At 40.5% G+C, this 22,531-nt stretch overlaps 1 protein-coding gene and 1 long non-coding RNA gene across 5 annotated transcripts in view; one reads left to right on the top strand and one right to left on the bottom strand.

Annotated features, from left to right (window-relative positions):
* HS6ST2 (heparan sulfate 6-O-sulfotransferase 2) overlaps nt 1–22,531 on the bottom strand; it is a 346,289-nt gene that overhangs the window by 25,783 nt on the left and 297,975 nt on the right. For 2 of the 4 annotated variants that reach the window (XM_007992727.3, XM_007992732.3), the window contains exon 4: nt 17,388–17,474. The exons of the other annotated variants lie outside the window; for them this stretch is intronic. In XM_007992727.3, the coding sequence (XP_007990918.3) occupies nt 17,388–17,474 (87 nt within the window). The remainder of the gene's footprint in view (nt 1–17,387; nt 17,475–22,531) is intronic. 4 annotated transcript variants of the gene reach the window in all.
* LOC140710827 (uncharacterized) lies at nt 15,925–18,164 on the top strand. The gene is made up of 3 exons (XR_012091907.1): nt 15,925–16,011; nt 16,557–16,688; nt 17,838–18,164. It is a non-coding gene; the product is annotated as an uncharacterized lncRNA (long non-coding RNA).

Here is a 22,531-nt window from a genome sequence, read left to right as displayed (position 1 = left end):
TACCACCCAAAAAATTGAGAGAACTGCTAGGGCATGGGAATCAGCAGCAGTAGGTATTATTCAGTACCCTCTTCCTCCAGGGGGGTGGCATACGACTGGCACACCAAGGGGCTGTTTTTAGGTAAGACTCTCACAACTTGTGTGGGTTGTTGAGAGTGGGAAGGATTTGAGAGATTCCAAACCTGTTATGCACAGGCAAAAGACAGGCACCCACAGTGCTCACCTAACAATGAAGCTGGGCTTTTCTTTTCAGTTCCTTCCTGCTTCAAACCTACGCTGAAGAGGCCCATTTCTCCTTTAGCAGTCAGTCCTCAGAACCTCAAGGAAGCAAGGCTTTTGGAGGGCTCTGCAGGCACAAGTCAGGCTTCCAGTAGTTTCGCGGCTGTTCTTTCCATCCTAGCCACCTCCACAAAGGTCTCCTGCTCCAATGATTCAATCTGTTACCCACTTAGCAATTTTCTTCATTTCTGTCCCTAGACAGTTTCTCTCACACCTCCCTCTATTGTTCTGTTTCTTCTATCTCCAGGATGATCAATGACCCAATAGGCATTTACATTTACAAAGCAATCACATTTACATAAGATAGCTCTTATCTACAGCTGAAGAAGGCACAACTATAATACATATATAATAGAGAGAGCGCCTATTCATCACCCACATTTACAGTGCCTTCTAACAGGATAGACTGTTCTAGGAATTGGTATATGGGGGAGAGAGCCCTATAAAATTTATCACTAAAGGTAATCAATGAGTTCTGACTAATATGCTCTACACCTTGAGGTGAAAATATGCCAAAAATACAGGGAAAGCATATTTACTCCTTAAAGTTTGCTGAATTTAATTTGAGCTTTCATCGATTTCATTTAATACAAAGATTATATAATCAGGAAGTCGGTAGCAATTGAAAATACCACGTCTAGTGTTTACCCATCAGGGCATTTTTTAATATCTAGCAATGGCAGGAGATTCTCATTTAATTGAATTGGAAATGCACCATATATTAGCTTACAGAAGCTTAATCAGTGTGATCAAATTAAAACAGGCCACTAAGACATACCATCCTGATTAAGGCACTTGCAAACATGCCACAATTATCAGAGATTTGTGGTGTTAATGATTTAAACTCAGGTTTCTTCTCTGGGGATTCAGACTTGGATTTTTTTTGTTGTTGTTTTTAACTACACAATTAGGAAACGCCATCCTTTATTTTGAAAAATGTTGCAACAGTATTACTGACATTAATTCTCAAAGAATGCAGAACAGTAAATACCATGTGCTCATAATTTTTTTTTTCTTTTAGCAGTCACTGCCTTCTCTTTAAGATGAGGATCATTAATCTCAAAGCTTTAGCTCCTGGGAGTGGTAATGAAGTTTGGCAATGGTGAAGTGACCATTTTTAAAAGTATTAGGGGAAAACTCCACTTTTCTGCTTTCTGCAAAGCAGCTCTAGGTTTCACCGAAAGAGATTTGCTTATAGCCCTATTCAAAAAATGCTTTGACTGAACTGGCCTGCTGTCCTGGGTAGAACACTGCAGAATTAGTCCATTTCCTTTCAATGTGTTCTTAATAGACCATTATAAACACTATCTGGGGAGATGTGAATTACTTCCCACCCCCCCTTTTAAAACTCATCTTCTCGGCCCACCACTTTTAAAATGCAGCAGTATTAAATTACCTGGAAAGGATCTCGTGTTTCTAGCTCGATTATTTGTGAGGATAGTGGTGATGGGGGCTTGTCTAACGATTTGTTTGTACTTTAGTCAGCAAAGCCAGCCCCCTCATTTAACAGCAAAGAAAACAGTTTCAGAGAGGCTAGATGACTTTCTCAAGGTGTCAGAGTTGGTTAGGGTTAGGTCTGGGGACAGACGTCCACAGTCATTCGACTCTCAGGGTTTTTTTGCATCCAGCTTAGTCAATTAAGACAAACCCCAAGTTATTTGGAATCTGCCTTAAAAGAATTGTGCACTATCAAGTAAGCAACTCTGTTAATGAAAGGACTACTGTGAGTTGAAAGAGGGAGGAAGATGAACAGGAGGAGGAGAATGTTGTGCTGAGATGGGGTAGGGGATCCAACTTTCAACAGACACTGCAGCAGTGTTCTACGGCTGAAGCCAGGTCAAGGAAGATGGTTCTAACATCCATCAAAAGCACAATCAGGTCAAACTCATAGAAGCAGAAAGGAGAATGGTAGCTACCAGGGACTGGGCAAGGGGGTGGTGATGGTTAAAGGGTACAAACTTTCAGTTACACAAGATAAGTAAGTTCTAGGGATCTACTACACAGCATAGTGCCTATGGCTAACAATACTGGATTTTATATGTAAAATTTGCTAAGAGGGTAGACATTACGTTAAGTGTTCTTATCAAAAAACAAAACAATAATAATCATGGGGCAGGAGGAAACCTTTAGAGCATGATAGATATATTTATGTCCTTGATAGTGGTGATGATTCCACAGATGTATATTTACCTCCAAAACTCAATGAGACATATACATTAAATATAAATATATGCAGCTTTTTATATGTCAATCATACTTCAGTAAACTGGTTTTTAAAAAGTACTCTCAGGTACAATTTCTCAGATTCAGAAAGGCAGGGACAAGCAGTAAGTTCAAATAGAGCACCTGTAGGGTAAATGTACTCCAGAAGTGTTCCTAGCCTGTCTTTAGAACATCATGAGGTTCAGGGAAATGCAATGTGTACTATAGTTGGCTCAATACCAAAATCCTCAACAAAATGCTCTTTGTTTAAAATAAGCTCAAGAATCTTTAAAGTTCAAGGAGGAAGAATATTTATTTATCCATCTTTTTTTTTTTTTTAGAACCTTTTCACATATCGAGTTACAGTGCATGCACTTTCTGCCCTTGCTATAAGATGGAATAAGAGAATAGATGGTCTTTTCTGGCATGTGTTATATACCTATTCTGTTTACTGCAGATACTTTACTACAGATACTGCAGATACTTTACTCACATCAGCGCATACACTGAGAGCTCATTTTGTACTTTGGTAGGCTCTGTGAGGATAAAGAAGTGCTCCCACTCTTCCTCAAGGAGCCACAGCCAGAACTTTGCTGGAGAGATAAGCAAACAAAGGGAAAGTCAACAAGAAAGAAGACAGTTGTCATTTCCAGAACTTTGTCTTCCAGTGTCTAGCTTCCACAGTCCTCCAGCCGAGTCTCCAGCTGCACCTTTCTTACAAAGCACATAGCTTTGTTCCTTGTACTCTAGTTATTTGTGTATATGAATATCTTCTTTACTAGAAAATTAGGTGCTTAAGAGCAGTATCGGTTTCAGCCCTGAAGTCTCCACCTTCTCTCCTCCTCCTTTCACATCCACCTCTCTACGCTCACCCTGCCCCAGCATCTGGTACTGTGCTTATCACATTCTAAATGCACAATAAATAGTTGCTCATTGAATTAATAAACAAATGAATGGCACATCTTAGTGTCCAGTTCAATGCTAAATAGATGCTGTTCAGAGGAGGGAGAGATGCCCTCAGGAGTAAGGAGCACAGTAATTGTTTTGAAATATAGGTAATAACAATGATTCATTTAATGAGTACCAGTATGTACCACATTTGCCTAGGTCTTCTCAGCGAACATTCAAGGAATTTCTAGCAGAGAGGGAGGTCCAGTTGTTATCCCCATTTTACAAATGAGAAAACTGAGGCTCAAAGAGATTAACTTGTCCAAGGTACTAGAGTTGGGATAGAAACATATATCTTATTTATTTCAAACGAATGAGCTCTTTCAATGAACTAGTATTTGGACATGGGTAGTAGAAGGACCCAGGTCATTCGAGATAGGTGCAATGGTATAGAAAAGCAGACATTTTGTAGAAATGAAGAAGAAGACCAGTATAACCAAGGGGATGAAGGTTGGGCCTGATGATAACATTATATTGTTGGTGATAAGGTTGAATTCGCTAGTGAATATAATATAAAGAGATAATTTAAAATTTATTTTAAAAATTGTTTATAGGGTTATATAAAATACCTACAATGAATAAATATGAGAAAAACTCATGGGCCTCCTAATGACATTTAAATTAAAAATGAAGACTCCAGCCTAACCATCCGCCTATTTTTGGGGAGAGGATGACTTAAGCAACTAAAATAATCCTCTCCCCAAGCTAATGATCTTTCTTCCCCTACAGGTTTCATTACAGCCTAGCACAGAGGCCAGTTTAAGGAAATGGAGTGGAAATAGTGTGTGTTCATTTAGGCTTGAGAGCAGATGCCAGTCGGGGAGCATTACTCAAAACCTGTGGCAGTTTTTTTTTTTTTTTCCTCCAAGTGTTTCAGATTCAGCCTGGGTGTAGGCTGTAATCTTAGGGAACAATCACCTGTCAGTCTGGTCCCTTTCATCTGTTCAGAGCAATTTGGCCATATGAAAGGAAGCATTTCTTTTTTTCTTCTTTTTTTTAAAAAAGCTTGCAGAATTGAGAAAGGGGACTATGAGATTGTCCAATAGCCAGAACTGCTTTGCCTGTCACTGGGGAGCTGAGGCATGGTGGATAAAGGCGGTTATCCAATAAGTACCCTGCTCCCTGAGTATTCTCAGGCTGGGTCTGCACTGGTAGTTATCAGCTCCTTCTTAGCAACGGGGCTTTTGTATTTTTTATTTTTATTTATTTATTTTTATTTCAATAGCTTTTGGAGTACAAGTGGTTTTTTTGTTATATGGATGAATTATACAGTAGTGAATTCTAAGATTTTAGTGCATCCGTCACCCAAGCAGTGTACATTGTATCTAATGTGTAGATTTTTATCCCTGGCCCCCCTCCCACCTTCCCCTGTCTGAGTCTCAAAGTCCATTATATTGCTCTGTATGCCTCTGCAAACTCATAGTTTAGCTCCCACGTATAAGTGTGAACATATGGTTTTTGGTTTTCCATTCTAGCAGCAGCAGGGCTTTAAAAAATGAAATCTAGGCAGATCCCAATATGTAAAACAGATTAAAATAGAGTCACTCAGGAAGAGGTGGAGTGAGGGCCTGGAGCCCCATCTATTTACCACTTCAGACTACCCCATCACTTTCACTCATGGCAGGCTTTGGGGTCCTCCCTTAGAATCCAAGGGCTGTACAGAACATAGACTGAAAACCACTGGTCTGCACAGAGAAAGGACATGGTAAGTGCATCACAATGGCTCTATGAGCCCAGGCTCAATGGCCTGGGTGGCTTCTTTATACCTCTTTTAGTCCTTTTTCATCTGCTAGAAGCCAGAATTGGAATGAAGAATGGCTAGTGGCAGGCAGAGATTCCCCACCAGGAGGTATCTGCAGAGGACAGGGACAATATGCCTTTTCCTTGGTATTCCTGTTGACTAACACAAATTCCTTGCCCATTGTAGGCATTCAGTGATGAATGGTCACACTGCCTCCCAAATTACAAGAAAGCAGAAAAAAATAAACAGCCATCCACAACATTATGCATGTGTTTCCTCACCACCAAGTGGGGGAATAGAAACCCAGATAATCAGGTAAGGAAACTCATAGCCTCCAGACTCGATGTGTTTTTGAGGACAGAGCTGGGTATGTCTAGTTAGCCCCTGAAAATGTGGCTGCCAATGGAAGACAAGTGAGAAGTGAACAGTTGGTGAAACACTAGGCATGTGGTTGGGAAAGGACATAATGATCTGTGGGAGAAAAGGGGCAACCTCTGCAAACCTGGCACACAGATGGCAAGAAGACATTCTCAGGGAAAAGGGTAAGAGTCTGTCAACTTTACTAATGTGGAGATGCACTTTTTCCCCCCAAAGTTCCTGAAAATCACTATGAAGTATGTTCTTGTAATTATTTATTTTTGTGAGGTCTTTGGAGACATTATATTGCTTGTTTTCATATCCTCCTGGTGATGCCAGGAGGAGTGATGAGAATGATTACCTGCATTTCACAAAAGAAGGGGGAGCAGTACTAGGAGAGTGGGCAGTGGCAGCATACTATTAGGTTGGTGCAAAAGTAATTGTGGTGTTTGCCATTAAAAGTAACGGCAAAAACTGCAATTACTTTTGCACCAACCTAATATTTTCTGACAAATATCACAACTGAAGAACATGCCCTGGTGCCTAGGGTGAAGGCGAGACATAGCTTGATCATCCTTGAAGGGTCCATAGGCACGTATTGGGGAAGTGAAGATAAACATGTAGACGTTGGGTAAAGAACATCTCATTAAAGCCTGTGGAGCACAAATCTCCTCCCCAACCATGATGAGAAAGAAGGACACTCTTGAAGAGCCACTTGGAAGCAAGCCCAGCCTTTTAAATTCCATTAATTATGATATTTGATGCCAAAAAAGTGAAACTCTTTAGACTCCAAAGCTGGGAGAATCATTATCCTGGCTCAGCTCCACAATCCAGCCATGCTGTGACTGCTGAAGGCACCCAGACATCACCCCAAAGAGAACCTTCAAAATTTGGGTATGGGCGACACCATCTAAGCTACTGATGAGCTCTCCCTGAATCAATGTCATGGAGTAGTTTTCAGGATTAAATGAAATAATGCATGCATTTAAAGTACACCGAACAGGGCCTGGTGCATAGGAAGCACTCAATAAATGTTACTTCTTATTATTTAAAAATTCCGGGCCCTTGATATATTTGGCAGTCTCTGGCATCTTTGTTGGAATTGAAGTCTGTAAGTTTCTTTACCTGGCTGTAAAGGTATAAAAGATGTTTTTTTTTCTTTTTTTATGTTTTTGTCAGGCACGTAAAATTATTTGACTCTAATATCAGAGCACCCTGTGCTTTGACTGAAAAATACTTTAGGATTTAGAGTTAAAAGGGCCCTGGAGTGAATCATGGCTCTGCCACTTACTATCCATGTGGCTTTGGGCAAAAATACGCTATTTCCCTCCTCCTTAGTTTTCCAATCTGTAAGATGTAGATATAATTCCTGCTTCCTAGGATGGTGGGTAAAATTAATTAAATGAAATAACAAAAGAGACAGCTGGTTGCAAAGTATAAAGTACTTTATAAGCAAATTCTTTTTTTATTAGGAATTTTAGGCTTAGCCAGACTTGCCTCCCTTCTTCCTTATAGCCCCCAATTCACTATGAGCTTTGCAGACAGTGATGGCCAAACATATTATTATGCCTGCCAGACTGCATGGGCCTAGCCAGTTGATCATTCTGATTAAATGATCCAGGTAACTCAAGAAAGCTGTTTCCTCAGTGTCCTCATCTCCTCCTCTACTCAACCCCACTCAGGTGATCCAAAACACTAGCTCCTGTGATTTCATATAAATATATCCTTCAAGCAACATGATATTCCTCTGAGAACATCTTCACCATCCACAATCTTTCCAGGGATGCTAGGCACCCATGCACTGATGATTTGTGCTTCAAATGCATGTGACTTCTTAATTATCCAGTACAAATGCTACTTTAAGCAAGCACTAACAGATGGTGGCCTGAATTTTACAGCATTGCCAGCATTTTCCAAGCAAAATTTATAGTTCAGTCATCAGTGAGCTGAGTCCAGCCTCATTTTTCTTTTTTGTTTAAACTGTAGCAAGCGACCATCCTGAAAACCCAAATCATCCTTTGTAATGGAGTAACAGCTATTGACTAATAATGTTGTTTTATTTCTGCCCTCCCCACTTCCCATTCTTAGGTTGCTTGCCCACAACATACATAGTAGTGAAAGTGTCAGAGTCAGGTGCTGGTATTGGAGTGCCAGGCAATATTGCCCTTATTCTCAAGTTGAAATACTAAAGAGAAGGTGGTATTTCACCACTCCCCACAGCCCTTGTAGAAGCTTTTAGCTATACAATCCTATCCCATCTAACTGAGGCCTCCAGCAGCAGGACCAGTCTTCTAATATTTGCGAATCAAAGTCTAGTCTAATACGGTCCCTAAGCATGCAGGGTGTCTCCAGAAGGGGTAGATGAACTCAGCCTCATGAGACAAGCTCAGATGTGATCTGAGTATTGGCCCTATCACCTACTATGTGACCTTGGACAAGCCAATGTCTTCTGAGATTCCTCCTCAGTAGAAAGGGCTAATAACCCTTACTTTATAGGCCTATTATAATAATTAAACAAGATAATATGTAAAGCACCTTGCACAGTGTTGGACACACAGAAAGTACTCAATAAATTATAATTCATAAAAGTACTATATTTTTGCTGTATGTCAAGAACTATTCCAATTTCTTTACATGCATTAATTGATTTAATATAAATCAAACTCTTCCTCGAATGTCACCTTTAGTGATGTTTCCCTCAACTACTTTAAATTTACAAGTTTCTTGCCTCCACCATTCCTTATACTTCTCCCCTGTTTTTTCCTAATTATGACTTATTCTCTTTTAAAATAATACATCTTGTACTTGTTTAATGACTGTATCCCTCTATTATAATGGGCATAAGGACAGGGAATTTTGCCTGTTTTGTTCTCTGCTGTATCCCCAGAGCCTAGAGTAGCATATTGTACCTACTATGCACTCAGTAAAATTTTTGAATGAAAAAAGAATTTAATCCTCAAGAAAACCCTATGAAGCAGGCACTACTAATAGCTTCTTCTTATAAGTGAAAAAATTGATGCAGAGGGAGATCAGGTAACCTGCCGAGGGCAGTGCTAGGCTTTTAAAGCAGTAATTAGGCTCCAGCATTTGCTCTCTTAACCATTATACTATAGTACCTCTTCCAAAGGAGAGAGAGACAAAGAGACAGAGAGAGAGAGAGAGGGAGAGAGAATGAATATGAATGAAAGAATGAGAATAATGAGAGGAGTGTATGTGATTCTATGAACTTTAGGGTTTATTTTTCTTCTTGTTTTTCACTTTTTCTCCTCCACCTCCCCTGCTCCCCATGAATAGGATCTACTTTTCTCTGATGAAATATATCTGTGCAGTACCATGGGAATCTAGCTTTGGCCATGCCATAAAGGCAGGGATCAACCATTTGTTCCCAAAATAGCATCTTCAGAGGACGCTTCCATTATTCAACTATCTCTCCATTATTGTATGTGTCTTTTTCCAAACTTAAGTGGGTGGAAATTATTTACACACCAAAAAACTCACAGCTATTTTATTAGTCCATTCTTACACTGCCATAGAGAACAGCCAAAGACTGAGTAATTTAGAAAGGAAAGAGGTTTAATTGACTACTCACAGTTTTGTATGGCTGGGGAGGACTCAGGAAATTTACAATCATGGTAGAAGGTGAAGGGGAAGCAAGGCACCTTCTTCACAAGGTGGCAGGAGGAGGAAATACTGAGCAAAGAGGTAACAGCCCCTTATAAAACCATCAGTTGTTGTTAGAACTCACTATCACAAGAACAGCATGGGGGAAACCACCCCCATGATTCAATTACTTCCACCTTGTCTCTCCCTTGACGCATGGGGATTATGGGGATTACAATTCAAGATGAGATTTGGGTGGGAACACATATCACTAACCATATCACTATTCAACACTGTACTAAAGGTTCTAACCAGTGCAATAAGGCAAGAAGAAAAAGATGTCCGTATTGAAAAGGAAGAATAAATCTGTCTTTATTCACAGACAACAATCATCTATGTTGAATAGTCAATGAATATCCAGTGGAATCTACCAAAAAAAGCCCCTAAAACAAATGACTGAGCTTAGTAAGTTTTGCAGAATACAAGATTAATCTACAAAAATCAATTATACTTCTATTATCTATTAGAAATAATCAGAAATTGAAATAAAACAATACTATTTACCATAGCATCAAAAGTGTGAAATATTTAGGGATATATCTGACAAAAAATAGGAGAAACATGTACCCTGAAAACTATAAAACACTGATGAGTGAAATTAAAGAAAACCCAAATAAATGGATAGATACACTGAGTTCATGGTGACTCAATATTGTTAAGATGTCAGTTTTCTCCAAATTTGATATACAGATTCAAGGCAATCCTTGCCAAAACCACAGCAGGCTTCTTTTTTTTCCTTTTCTTTTTGCAAAAATTTATAGGCTGATTCTAAAATTCATGTGGAAATAGAAAGGACATACAATATCCAAAACAAGTTATAAAGGAAGAATGGTTGGGTGCATTGGCTCACACCTGTAATCCCATCACTTTAGGAGGCCAAGGCAGGAGGATTGTTTGAGACCAGCCTGGGCAACATAGTGAGACCCCATCTCTATAAAAAAATTAGCCAGGCATGGTGGCATGTGCCTGTTGTATCAGTTACTTGGGAGGTTGAAGTGGGACATGATTGCACCACTGTACTCTAGCCTGGGTGACAGTCTTATCTCAAAAAAGAGAAAGAAAAAAGAATCAAGTTGGAGAGCTCACAGCATCTAACTGCAATACTAGTATAAAGCTATAGTAATCAAGACAGTGTGGTGCTGGCATAAGAATAAACCTATCAATTAATGGAATAACACTGAGTCCAGATATAGACCCAAATACATACACAAATGATCTTCAAGAAAGGTACCAAGGTAGTTCACAGAAAGCTCAGTTGAGAGCCAAAAAAAAAAAAAAATGGGGTGGAAGAATTCATAGATCAATGAACAAACAGATGAGGAAAGGAAGGAGGGAAAAGGGAAAGAGGAGAAAGAGAGATTTGCTTTTTATTACTTGGAAAAAATAGCGTACTGTTTAACATCACTCTTCCTTGCATTCCTAGTCTTTCCCAATAGGGAGAGAGAGGAGTGGAATTCCAGACAGTACCTGGGAACTGGACAGAACCCTGAACTCTGCTAGAGCAATATAAGTGAGAATTCTCAGCCATGTATGACACAGAGGCAGAAAAATAGTGACTGAGGACCCCTGTTCTAGAGAGCAGCAGCACATTGCCTCTGTGATTTTTGTATGGCAGTTGACGAGAGACAAAAATGGTTCCTGCTTTTCAAGGCTTGATTAACAGAACACTCTTCTTGACTAAGATATAGAAGCATGACCATCATGGAAAGTCACATATGTGGGGTTAGGGGGATTTATTATGTCACGAAGTGTACCATATATCCTAACCATCACAGAGATGCCTGTGAACTTGCTAAGAAACGTTTCCATTGCTGGACTCTTTCTTCCTGGATCTGTTACTCATTTCTTGTAGCATCTACTCTATGGGCACTGTTTATGTTATGTTATTATGTTATATTGTTATTGCGGTGCTGGGGCTTTTGCTTCCACATTTCAGTAACTGACAAAAGCAGATAACCAGAAAAACTGAGCCAACCAGAGCTCATCAGAATCAGACTAGCCAGGTCATACTGTCCCCCGGTGCAATATGTTGGCAGTTGAAACAAGCATAATCACTAGTTGACATTTATTGAGTGCTTGTCATGCGCCAAGTGCTGTGAGAACTTTACTTACTTTATGACATTTAATCCTCACCAACAGCTCAATGAAGTAGGTACAAAGTTAATGAATGGTAGAGTCAGAACTCAAATACAGGTCTATTTGACTCCAAAGCTGATGTTCTTTCAAATACACACAAGGCTGCCTAATTTATTTAAAGATATCTTTGGACAGCCCTTTGCCGCAGCTGATTAGCACTAGGTTAAATATCAAAGTATGTTCAGTCTATGCTATTTATTCCCTGTTATTGAAAGTCTTTTTCAAATAGCTTAGGCTACTTTCCTGCCTTATTAATAAATGTACTTTCTGGGATAAACTGGAATTTTTTGTTGTGATCAAAGGTCTCACACTATTCTCTATGGGGGCCTACTGAAGGAAAACGTAGTTAGGCTACAAATGAACTCACCCTCGAGCACACTCCACTAAAAGTCATCTTTAGGAATACTTCTAACATCAGTTTATGCTTTTGTCATTCGTCTTTTTCTACAAAGGTGCAATTGCAAAAAAAAAAAAAAAAGAAAGAAAGAAAAAATAAGCAGTAATATTAATGCTTTGACTTGTCACAAGTTTTTGTGATATTAGACTTAGTCTAATAGCTAAACTAAGGAACTATTGACATCATCATATAAAACTACAGCAATTACTGGCAAAGTCAAGTACTTGGCCATTGGATTGCTATGTTCATGCAACATAAAACCATTTTGAAGAGAACACTCACACACACATACTTTCATACACACACAGTGGCAAAATTAGTAGGAGTTAGCAACAGTCACAACCTAATGTCTTAGAAAAAATACATGGCTCTCAATTAGAGGAAAAAACATAATCATGATATAATATGCAGAACTCTGATTCCAGCAATTAACATAGAAACAGCTGAAGCCAAACATGAAACTGCATGATGCTGAGTCCAAACAGAGCAAGGAAGACTTCACTTTATCTTTCACTTTTTTCTTTTCTTTTTTTTGAGACGGAGTCTCACTCTGTCACCCAGGCTAGAATGCAGCGGTGCAATCTCGGCTCACTGCAACCTCCACCTCCTGGGTTCAAATGATTCTCCTGCCTCAGCCTCCTGAGTAGCTGGGACTACAGGGGAATGCCACTATGCCTGGCTAATTTCTTGTATTTTTGTAGAGATAGGGTTTCACTGTGTTAGGCAGGATGGTCTCGATCTCCTGATCTCACGGTCTGCCCACCTCGGCCTCCCAATGTGCTGGGATTACAGGTGTGAGCCACCACGCCGGGCCTTCACTTTATCTTTCTAAAGCAGAAAAGTTTTTCATTTGGCTCCTGCCAGCCAAAAGCACAGGGGTGCTGGTATGTTTAGTTTATTTATGAAGCAATGTGCTCTTGACTACTCTCATCTAGATACTACCGAATAGATAAACAGGTTCGTTCACTATGAGATACTTCTGGCAAAGACAGGTTAGAGCCGGTCTTCCTGTGGCATCTGCTACCAGAGTCAGCTCCAAGTAGATTTGTGGAGTAAGCAGGATTTGACTTGATCATCTCATATTCCCCTTCTATATACCTTCTTTTTCCCCATTTTAATATCCCTCCTTCCCCTAGCTTAATTCATTTAACCCATCACTTATAGTGCTTAATTCAACATTTACAGTATCATTTGCCAGGCACTATGCTTGGTTGCTCTGCACTGGCCCCATAATATCTGTGGCCTTCACTATTACTTGGAAACTGGACTTGGTCCTTGTTATTCCCTAGCCTGAGCCTATCTGAAAAACATCTCAGACTGAGAGGAGTGATCAAGTTCCATCATCATCTCAACTTTGGAAAATTTAATTTTTAAATGGATGCCTCCGAATGTCATACATAGATACAGATGTATGTGTGTCTGTTTATCTATCTACCTATGTAATCTGCATCTCCTCAGCTTTGGTTGGCTGATTCGAGGGAGAATAGCTGTAGTGATATATGAGTTCTCTATTGCTTTATTGATGGAGTATATTAGAGGCTTGAGATGGCTCAACAATACTGTTGAGGAAAGGTAGCTGTCCAAATAGAACCAGAATGGTATTATTTTAGAGGAAAAAATGAAGCAGTTGAGAAGTACATGCTTTTTCCTTTCATCACCACTACTGCTACGTTTTTTTTTAAAAGTAGGATGATTCTAATTTTTCCAAAGGTCTCCATTTTCACAGTAGCTGGCAGAGTCCACACAAAAAGAGGGAACAGCACCTGACTGGACACCCTGAGATCTGGCTCCTGGCCTCCCTTGGTGCAATTATCTTGCTCTCTGGGAGAAGAATTGTAGCATACATTGCAGTGGAAAGATCATGGGACAAGTATCAGAAGACCAGGAGTCTAGACTGCCCTCTGCTAGTAGCTAGGTGTGTGCCTCATGGAAAGTGACTTACCTTTCTTGAGTCTCAGTGTCCTTGTGTTCAGCAAAGTAACTGGTCTCATGTAAAGTATGAAAATGTTCCAATACCAAATGAACATTATAAAGGCTCTTGGTGGCTACCACACATGTCCAGCTTTGACAGTTTAAGTGCTTTCTGGGGATAATCCAATGGGTCAGCAAATGGATTGATGGTGGTCTGCTGTGTTGGCCAGAATAACAGGTTCACATTACCAAAGGGAACCATATGTGAGGCTAAATGCAATGGTCTGGCCTGATTGGTCATGGGTTAACCTCTGCAAAACCTGTGCTTCCTGATCTCAGTGACACAGTTCTGCACTGAATTTTTTTTTTTTCTGTCTTGTCAATTTGGCTCACTGTTGGCATAGAAGAAACTGCTTGCACCTCCCTGAAAGTCATTTCCAGGGTAGTCTGGCTCTGCTGCTCAGACATATCCCATTCCATCTGTTCCTCCCTGAAACAGAGGGCTGGCTACCCAGCTTCACATCCAGGCAATGAAATAGAGCAAGCAGAACTGATGCAACATTCAAGCTGTAGGTTTCCTAAGCGACTTAGCATGCTACACTGAATCTCAGTAGGCTCCAAATGGATTGAAAGTCGGAAAATGGTGGAATTAGACATTCCATTTTAGCTTTGACCTAATCCACAACTCCAACATTTTCTGACCAAGACACAGAGGATTCTGCCCCTCTGGAGCAACTGACTTGTATTTTCTTCCTTTGACCTAACCTTGCTACCTGAAGGGTAAATGGATAAAATTAAAGACCTCAGTTCAGGAGCCTTTATTGATATCCCCATATGACCTATTTCCCACCCCAACCCTGGTGTCAGCTAGGACTTGTAGGACTTAAATACCATGTTGTCATCCTCTGTCCTCCCTACTAAAACTGTGAGCTTCAGCTAGGACTTGTAGGACTTAAATACCACGTTGTCATTCTCTGTCCTCCCTACTAAGACTGTGAGCTGCTCGAGGGTACCTATAGTATTTTATATTTATATAGCTCCAGAGTCTAGTGCAATGGCACAAAGTAGATGCTTAATATATTTCAGTTACTACTACTATTATTATTATTGGTGCCAAAGAAGGTTTTTTACCAAAATTATTTATTTGGGTACCTCAGGTGGGCATATCATTATCCTCTTGGAGCCTCAATTTCCTCGTGTGTGCAACAGAAATAATAGTGCCTGTTTCATGAGCTTTTGGTAGGCAAGGATTAATGAGACAAAATGTACCAAGTGCTTGGGACACAGGTTGGCCCATAACACTCAGTGAACACATATTCCTTATTTTTAGCCACGATGCATATTTGGGGCAGCTTGACTTTTGCATTTTTGTTTTCTTCAAAAACAGAGAAGACTGAATTTCTTTTCAGGGAAGAAAAGAACCCTCCTTCTATCTCCTAGCCTGTGTCTGGCCTCAAAAGAACATAGGAAAATTCTTAAAAACTGCTCTATATCCTATTGTCATTAGGTCAAACAACATCAGAACATGGCATCCTCTGTGCTGGTTGTTGTGAAAATACACCATGGGGAAAAGCCTTGGGGTGGAGACATCTACCTATCCCCCCCTCACCACCACACACACCAAAGCTAAGGAAATGCATAGACAGTTCAGCAGGAACTGGCAACACAGTTCTGAACTAGAACACAGTGCCTAAACATCCACAGGCGCTGTTCTATAAAGTGTGAAAAATGCCCTTCACAGTCTCACCATATGCACAGAAGGTCAGTAGTGCTCCCATTGCAAATGATATCCTGAGAAGGAGAAAATGTGCAGTAATGGAAAAAAGGAAAAATCTCCTGAAAACTGATGGGAGAGGACTAAGAGAAGGAGCACAGTGCAAGAAACCCTGGCACACATATCTAGGAAGAGCATGTCGGTTAACCTGTAATTTTTCACAACAAAAACAATGAAGAATTCAGAACTAGCTCAGCCTATGAGTCACTATACATGACAAGTAAAAGACACCTAGCTCAAAATGTGCAAAGAGGGAGACCCTTCAACATGGCAGAAGCTTGGGATGTGTCCAAGTATGGCAACTGAGATATAGATCATTTTTTATCTACTTAAGAATGTATTTATTCAGGTCTCCCACTGTTGAAAACCTGGGTATGGTATTAGGTATGCATTCTCTATGTCATCTTAACTCAGGTTCTACCAGTTGCTCCTTTTGTAGCTCACACGGAGATTCTTCACTCAAATAGTAAGAGAGTGAACTCTTGCAAAGTCAAAAGAAACAAGGGAAGGCCCCTTTGGAAAGGCAACAGCAAATCACAAACATCCATAATTATACATCAGGGTCTTATAGATGGAGATTGTGCCCTGTGGTTGTTGGTGTGACAGGTAGGTACAAGGTGCCCAGGTAGGGTCTGCCATTGTTGTAAGCATGGAGTTAAAAGAAGTTCTGCAATGCCATCCCTGTTAACTGAGAGTGCGTGTTAACAATGAATTGGGACTAATTTGAAAACATTCAGCTGCCTGGGAATGTGTGCATCAATTCCCTTCCTTCATAATTTATACAGCATTTTGATTGTGGTGCTCAGCAATAAATAACTGAAATGAGTTCTAACTGCTTGGAGATTTAGTTTTATGCCTTTAACACCGTTTTTTATATTCCGCAAGATAGCTCGCATTCAACTTTATATGCAAACCTGAAATGGTATTCAGAGGAAAATAAGGAAAAAAAGGCAGCCAATAGATCTTTTGCTTTGGGAATTGAATATAAGATCATATTCAAAGTGCAGCATTTATGGTCCAATGCAGAATACATAAAATATATGACCATTACAAATTCACCTTTCATTGCAAAGCTGTGCTCTTGTAGTGACATATCTTATTGCTAGATTAGAGCTTTTAGCATGATGAAGGCATCTTTCATCTTCTCCTAGATGCAGGCTGGGTGCTCTTTCTGGACTGTGTTTCTGCCTGTCACAATGCCCCACACCCTGGAGAGAGAGCTTACAGAGGAGTCATTCACCACAGGGCTAAAGCAACTTCCAAGGGGAAGTGTCTAATTAGAGGTATATCATCTGCATGGGATCACACTGCCTGAGTTTGCCACAATTTGCTGAAGCCAAAGGGAGAGATCAGCTGGTGTTGTCTTCTGGAATAAGCCCAAAAAAGGTCAATCTAATATCGCAAATATTCAGCCCATACAAGTTTTGGTAATACCAAGAAGACAGTTTCATGTAGGACTTGGTGCATGTTAATAACTAGGAAAAGAATATACATATTATGTAAATCAGTGATATGGTTAAAACATAAATGTACTTAAACCAGGAAATTTATGGAAAGGCTTACCAGATTCTTCTAACTCAAGTCCAAACCTCAGTGTATGGATCAAGACAGGTTTTCATGGACCTTGTAAGTCATAAATCAGTGCTGCTGCTGCTGCTTTAATTCTTCAAACTTGTAATTCAACTCTTACATTGCCCTTATGGACTTATGTCCTTGCCCTTCACAGTCAGCCCTAAGCTATCTTTCCAGAGTCATCTCCTGACTTTCCCATCCCTCTCCTCCCTCTTCCCTAGTTCTTCATGCACCCAATATTACTGACACATGCCTTGCTCGTTTCAATTCCCCAGTGACGAGCCCAGTGGGAAGCACACAGAAGACACTCCACAAATCTTTGTTGAATGAATATGAATAAATGACAAAAGGCAGACAGCACTTGACTTTTTGACAGCTATGTCAGATGTACAGGAGCACTTTTCACTTACTTCCCACTCTTAGATGTGTTCCGGGTCTTTGTGGATGACGGAGAGTTGGCGCCTGCGTTAGTGTTTGGAGAACCCCGTTTATCCTTACTATACCCACAGAAAGAATAGAAAACATATACACAACAAGGACCACAGAGACAAAAAGCAATTAGTCACTTCATTTAAAAACTTTCAAGGCCAGCCTGCATATCTCCCCACCACCCCCGGCCAATCTCTCTCTCTCTCTCCTGTCAAAGTATGATCTTATCCAGTTGTGCCCTTTAAAGGTAGAGAGTGGGAACCACTGGTCAAGTTCAAAGAAAGCTACCCTTTTGGCATTCAAAGCTTGAACTCATGGATTCCATTAATGATAGCACCACAGCCCAGCCCCAAGGGGGCCTCTAGTTTAAAAAATATATATATATAAAAATATATATATATAGTCTTTAAAATAAAATCATTTCTTTCCAGGCACTGAATTCTCTTCATTACATGTTCAGTTCTGAAGCTGCTGACTTTTAGTGAAGTATGTGGATGCCAAATGACTTCTAAAAGTCTTTGGGAGATACTATCAGATGAATTAATAATTTTCACTCATAATGTTACATGGGAAGGCCGTGAATTCAGATATTCTTTCAGAAGAAGCACCACCTGCTTCATGAGTAATTGAATTTAAATCTCCACCTTCAATAACTCCACAGCTTATGTCAAACCTTGGAAACAATTACGAAATAAATCACAAGGGAGGCCTGCTTAATCTCATCAGGTTAATAAATGCAGACGAATTAATCACCTAAAGGTAAACAAAAAGGAATAATTGATTGGAGTCTTCTTGATTACTTTATTCTATTTCCTTTATCAAACTATTTTACCATTATCTTCAGTTCAGCTGCTCTGCCTTGAAATTATTCCTTTACTTCATCTTCAGATTTCCATGGAAACCAATTCAAAGTCTTTCTCTCCACTTGATGATTTGTGGAATTATTTATCCTGATTTCATCAGGAAGATTTTTTTGTGTGTTAGTAAGTTCTATGTCAGCATAAACTTTTATAAAAAGTGAAGGCAAGGGGGCGGAGCAAGATGGCCGAATAGGAACAGCTCCAGTCTCCAACTCGCAGCACCAGCGACACAGAAGACCGGTGCTTTCTGCATTTTCAACTGAGGTACTGGGTTCATCTCACTAGGGAGTGCCGGACAATCGGTGCTGGTCAGCTGCTACAGCCCGACCAGTGAGAGCTGAAGCAGGGCGAGGCATCGCCTCACCTGGGAAGCACAAGGGGAAAGGGAATCCCTTTTCCTAGCCAGGGGAACTGAGACACACAACACCTGGAAAATCGGGTAACTCCCACCCCAATACTGTGCTTTAAGCAAACAGGCACACCAGGAGATTATATTCCACACCTGGCTGGGAGGGTCCCACGCCCACGGAGCCTCCCTCATTGCTAGCACAGCAGTCTGCGATCTAACCGCAAGGCAGCAGCGAGGCTGGGGGAGGGGCGCCCGCCATTGCTGAAGCTTAAGTAGGTAAACAAAGTCGCTGGGAAGCTCGAACTGGGTGGAGCTCACAGCAGCTCAAGGAAACCTGCCTGTCTCTGTAGACTCCACCTCTGGGGACAGGGCACAGCTAAACAACAACAAAAGCAGCAGAAACCTCTGCAGACGCAAACGACTCTGTCTGACAGCTTTGAAGAGAGCAGTGGATCTCCCAACACGGAGGATGAGATCTGAGAAGGGACAGACTGCCTGCTCAAGTGGGTCCCTGACCCCTGAGTAGCCTAACTGGGAGACATCCCCCACTAGGGGCAGTCTGACACCCTACATCTCACAGGGTGGAGTACACCCCTGAGAGGAGGCTTCCAAAGCACAGACAGGTACACTTGCTGTTCAGCAATATTCTATCTTCTGCAGCCTCTGCTGCTGATACCCAGGCAAACAGGGTCTGGAGTGGACCTCAACAATCTCCAACAGACCTACAGCTGAGGGTCCTGACTGTTAGAAGGAAAACTATCAAACAGGAAGGACACCTACACCAAAATCCCATCAGTACATCACCATCATCATCAAAGACCAGAGGCAGATAAAACCACAAAGATGGGGAAAAAGCAGGGCAGAAAAGCTGGAAATTCAAAAAATAAGAGCGCATCTCCCCTGGCAAAGAAGCACAGCTCATCGCCAGCAACGGATCAAAGCTTGACGGAGAATGACTTTGACGAGATGAGAGAAGAAGGCTTCAGTCCATCAAACTTCTCAGAGCTAAAGGAGGAATTATGTACCCGGTGCAAAGAAACGAAAAATCTTGAAAAAAAAGTGGAAGAATTGATGGCTAGAGTAATTAATGCAGAGAAGGTCATAAACGAAATGAAAGAGATGAAAACCATGACACGAGAAATACGTGACAAATGCACAAGCTTCAGTAACCGACTCGATCAACTGGAAGAAAGAGTATCAGCGATCGAGGATCAAATGAACGAAATGAAGCAAGAAGAGAAACCAAAAGAAAAAAGAAGAAAAAGAAATGAACAAAGCCTGCAAGAAGTATGGGATTATGTAAAAAGACCAAATCTACGTCTGATTGGGGTGCCTGAAAGTGAGGGGGAAAATGGAACCAAGTTGGAAAACACTCTTCAGGATATCATCCAGGAAAACTTCCCCAACCTAGTAGGGCAGGCCAACATTCAAATCCAGGAAATACAGAGAACGCCACAAAGATACTCCTCGAGAAGAGCAACTCCAAGACACATAATTGCCAGATTCACCAAAGTTGAAATGAAGGAAAAAATCTTAAGGGCAGCCAGAGAGAAAGGTCGGGTTACCCACAAAGGGAAGCCCATCAGACTAACAGCAGATCTCTCGGCAGAAACTCTACAAGCCAGAAGAGAGTGGGGGCCAATATTCAACATTCTTAAAGAAAAGAATTTTAAACCCAGAATTTCATATGCAGCCAAACTAAGTTTCATAAGTGAAGGAGAAATAAAATCCTTTACAGATAAGCAAATGCTTAGAGATTTTGTCACCACTAGGCCTGCCTTACAAGAGACCCTGAAGGAAGCACTAAACATGGAAAGGAACAACCGGTACCAGCCATTGCAAAAACATGCCAAAATGTAAAGACCAATGAGGCTAGGAAGAAACTGCATCAACCAACGAGCAAAATAACCAGTTAATATCATAATGGCAGGATAAAGTTCACACATAACAATATTAACCTTAAATGTAAATGGACTAAATGCTCCAATTAAAAGACACAGACTGGCAAACTGGATAAAGAGTCAAGACCCATCAGTCTGCTGTATTCAGGAGACCCATCTCACACGCAAAGACATACATAGGCTCAAAATAAAGGGATGGAGGAAGATTTACTAAGCAAATGGAGAACAAAAAAAAGCAGGGGTTGCAATCCTAGTCTCTGATAAAACAGACTTTAAACCATCAAAGATCAAAAGAGACAAAGAAGGCCATTACATAATGGTAAAGGGATCAATTCAACAGGAAGAGCTAATTATCCTAAATATATATGCACCCAATACAGGAGCACCCAGATTCCTAAAGCAAGTCCTTAGAGACTTACAAAGAGACTTAGACTCCCATAGAATAATAATGGGAGACTTCAACACTCCACTGTCAACATTAGACAGATCAATGAGACAGAAAGTTAACAAGGATATCCAGGAATTGAACTCATCTCTGCAGCAAGCAGACCTAATAGACATCTATAGAACACTCCACCCCAAATCAACAGAATATACATTCTTCTCAGCACTACATCACACTTATTCCAAAATTGACCACATAATTGGAAGTAAAGCACTCCTCAGCAAATGTACAAGAACAGAAATTATAACAAACTGTCTCTCAGACCACAGTGCAATCAAACTAGAACGCAGGACTAAGAAACTCAATCAAAACCACTCAACTATATGGAAACTGAACAACCTGCTCCTGAATGACTACTGGGTACATAACGAAATGAAGGCAGAAATAAAGATGTTCTCTGAAACCAATGAGAACAAAGATACAGTATACCAGAATCTCTGGGACACATTTAAAGCAGTGTGTAGAGGGAAATTTATAGCACTAAATGCCCACAAGAGAAAGCAGGAAAGATCTAAAATTGACACTCTAACGTCACAATTAAAAGAACTAGAGAAGCAAGAGCAAACACATTCGAAAGCTAGCAGAAGGCAAGAAATAACTAAGATTAGAGCAGAACTTAAGGAGATAGAGACACAAAAAAACCCTCCAAAAAAATCAGTGAATCCAGGAGTTGGTTTTTTGAAAAGATCAACAAAATTGACAGACCGCTAGCAAGACTAATAAAGAAGAAAAGAGAGAAGAATCAAATAGACGGAATAAAAAATGATAAAGGGGATATCACCACCGACCCCACAGAAATACAAACTACCATCAGAGAATACTATAAACACCTCTACGCAAATAAACTAGAAAATCTAGAAGAAATGGATAATTTCCTGGACACTTACACTCTTCCAAGACTAAACCAGGAAGAAGTTGAATCCCTGAATAGACCAATAGCAGGTTCTGAAATTGAGGCAATAATTAATAGCCTACCAACCAAAAAAAGTCCAGGACCAGATGGATTCACAGCTGAATTCTACCAGAGGTGCAAGGAGGAGCTGGTACCATTCCTTCTGAAACTATTCCAATCAATAGAAAAAGAGGGAATCCTCCCTAACTCATTTTATGAGGCCAACATCATCCTGATACCAAAGCCTGGCAGAGACACAACAAAAAAAGAAAATTTTAGACCAATATCCCTGATGAACATCGATGCAAAAATCCTCAATAAAATACTCCAAACCGGATTCAGCAGCACATCAAAAAGCTTATCCACCATGATCAAGTGGGCTTCATCCCTGGGATGCAAGGCTGGTTCAACATTCGCAAATCAATAAACATAATCCAGCATATAAACAGAACCAAAGACAAGAACCACATGATTATCTCAATAGATGCAGAAAAGGTTTTTGACAAAATTCAACAGCCCTTCATGCTAAAAACGCTCAATAAATTCGGTATTGATGGAACGTATCTCAAAATAATAAGAGCTATTTATGACAAACCCACAGCCAATATCATACTGAATGGGCAAAAACTGGAAAAATTCCCTTTGAAAACTGGCACAAGACAGGGATGCCCTCTCTCA

Source organism: Chlorocebus sabaeus, chromosome X (assembly GCF_047675955.1).
Source record: "Chlorocebus sabaeus isolate Y175 chromosome X, mChlSab1.0.hap1, whole genome shotgun sequence".
Lineage (NCBI taxonomy): Eukaryota > Metazoa > Chordata > Mammalia > Primates > Cercopithecidae > Chlorocebus > Chlorocebus sabaeus.
Note: the sequence above shows the minus strand (reverse complement) of the source record. Positions and strands in the feature narration are given on the sequence as shown.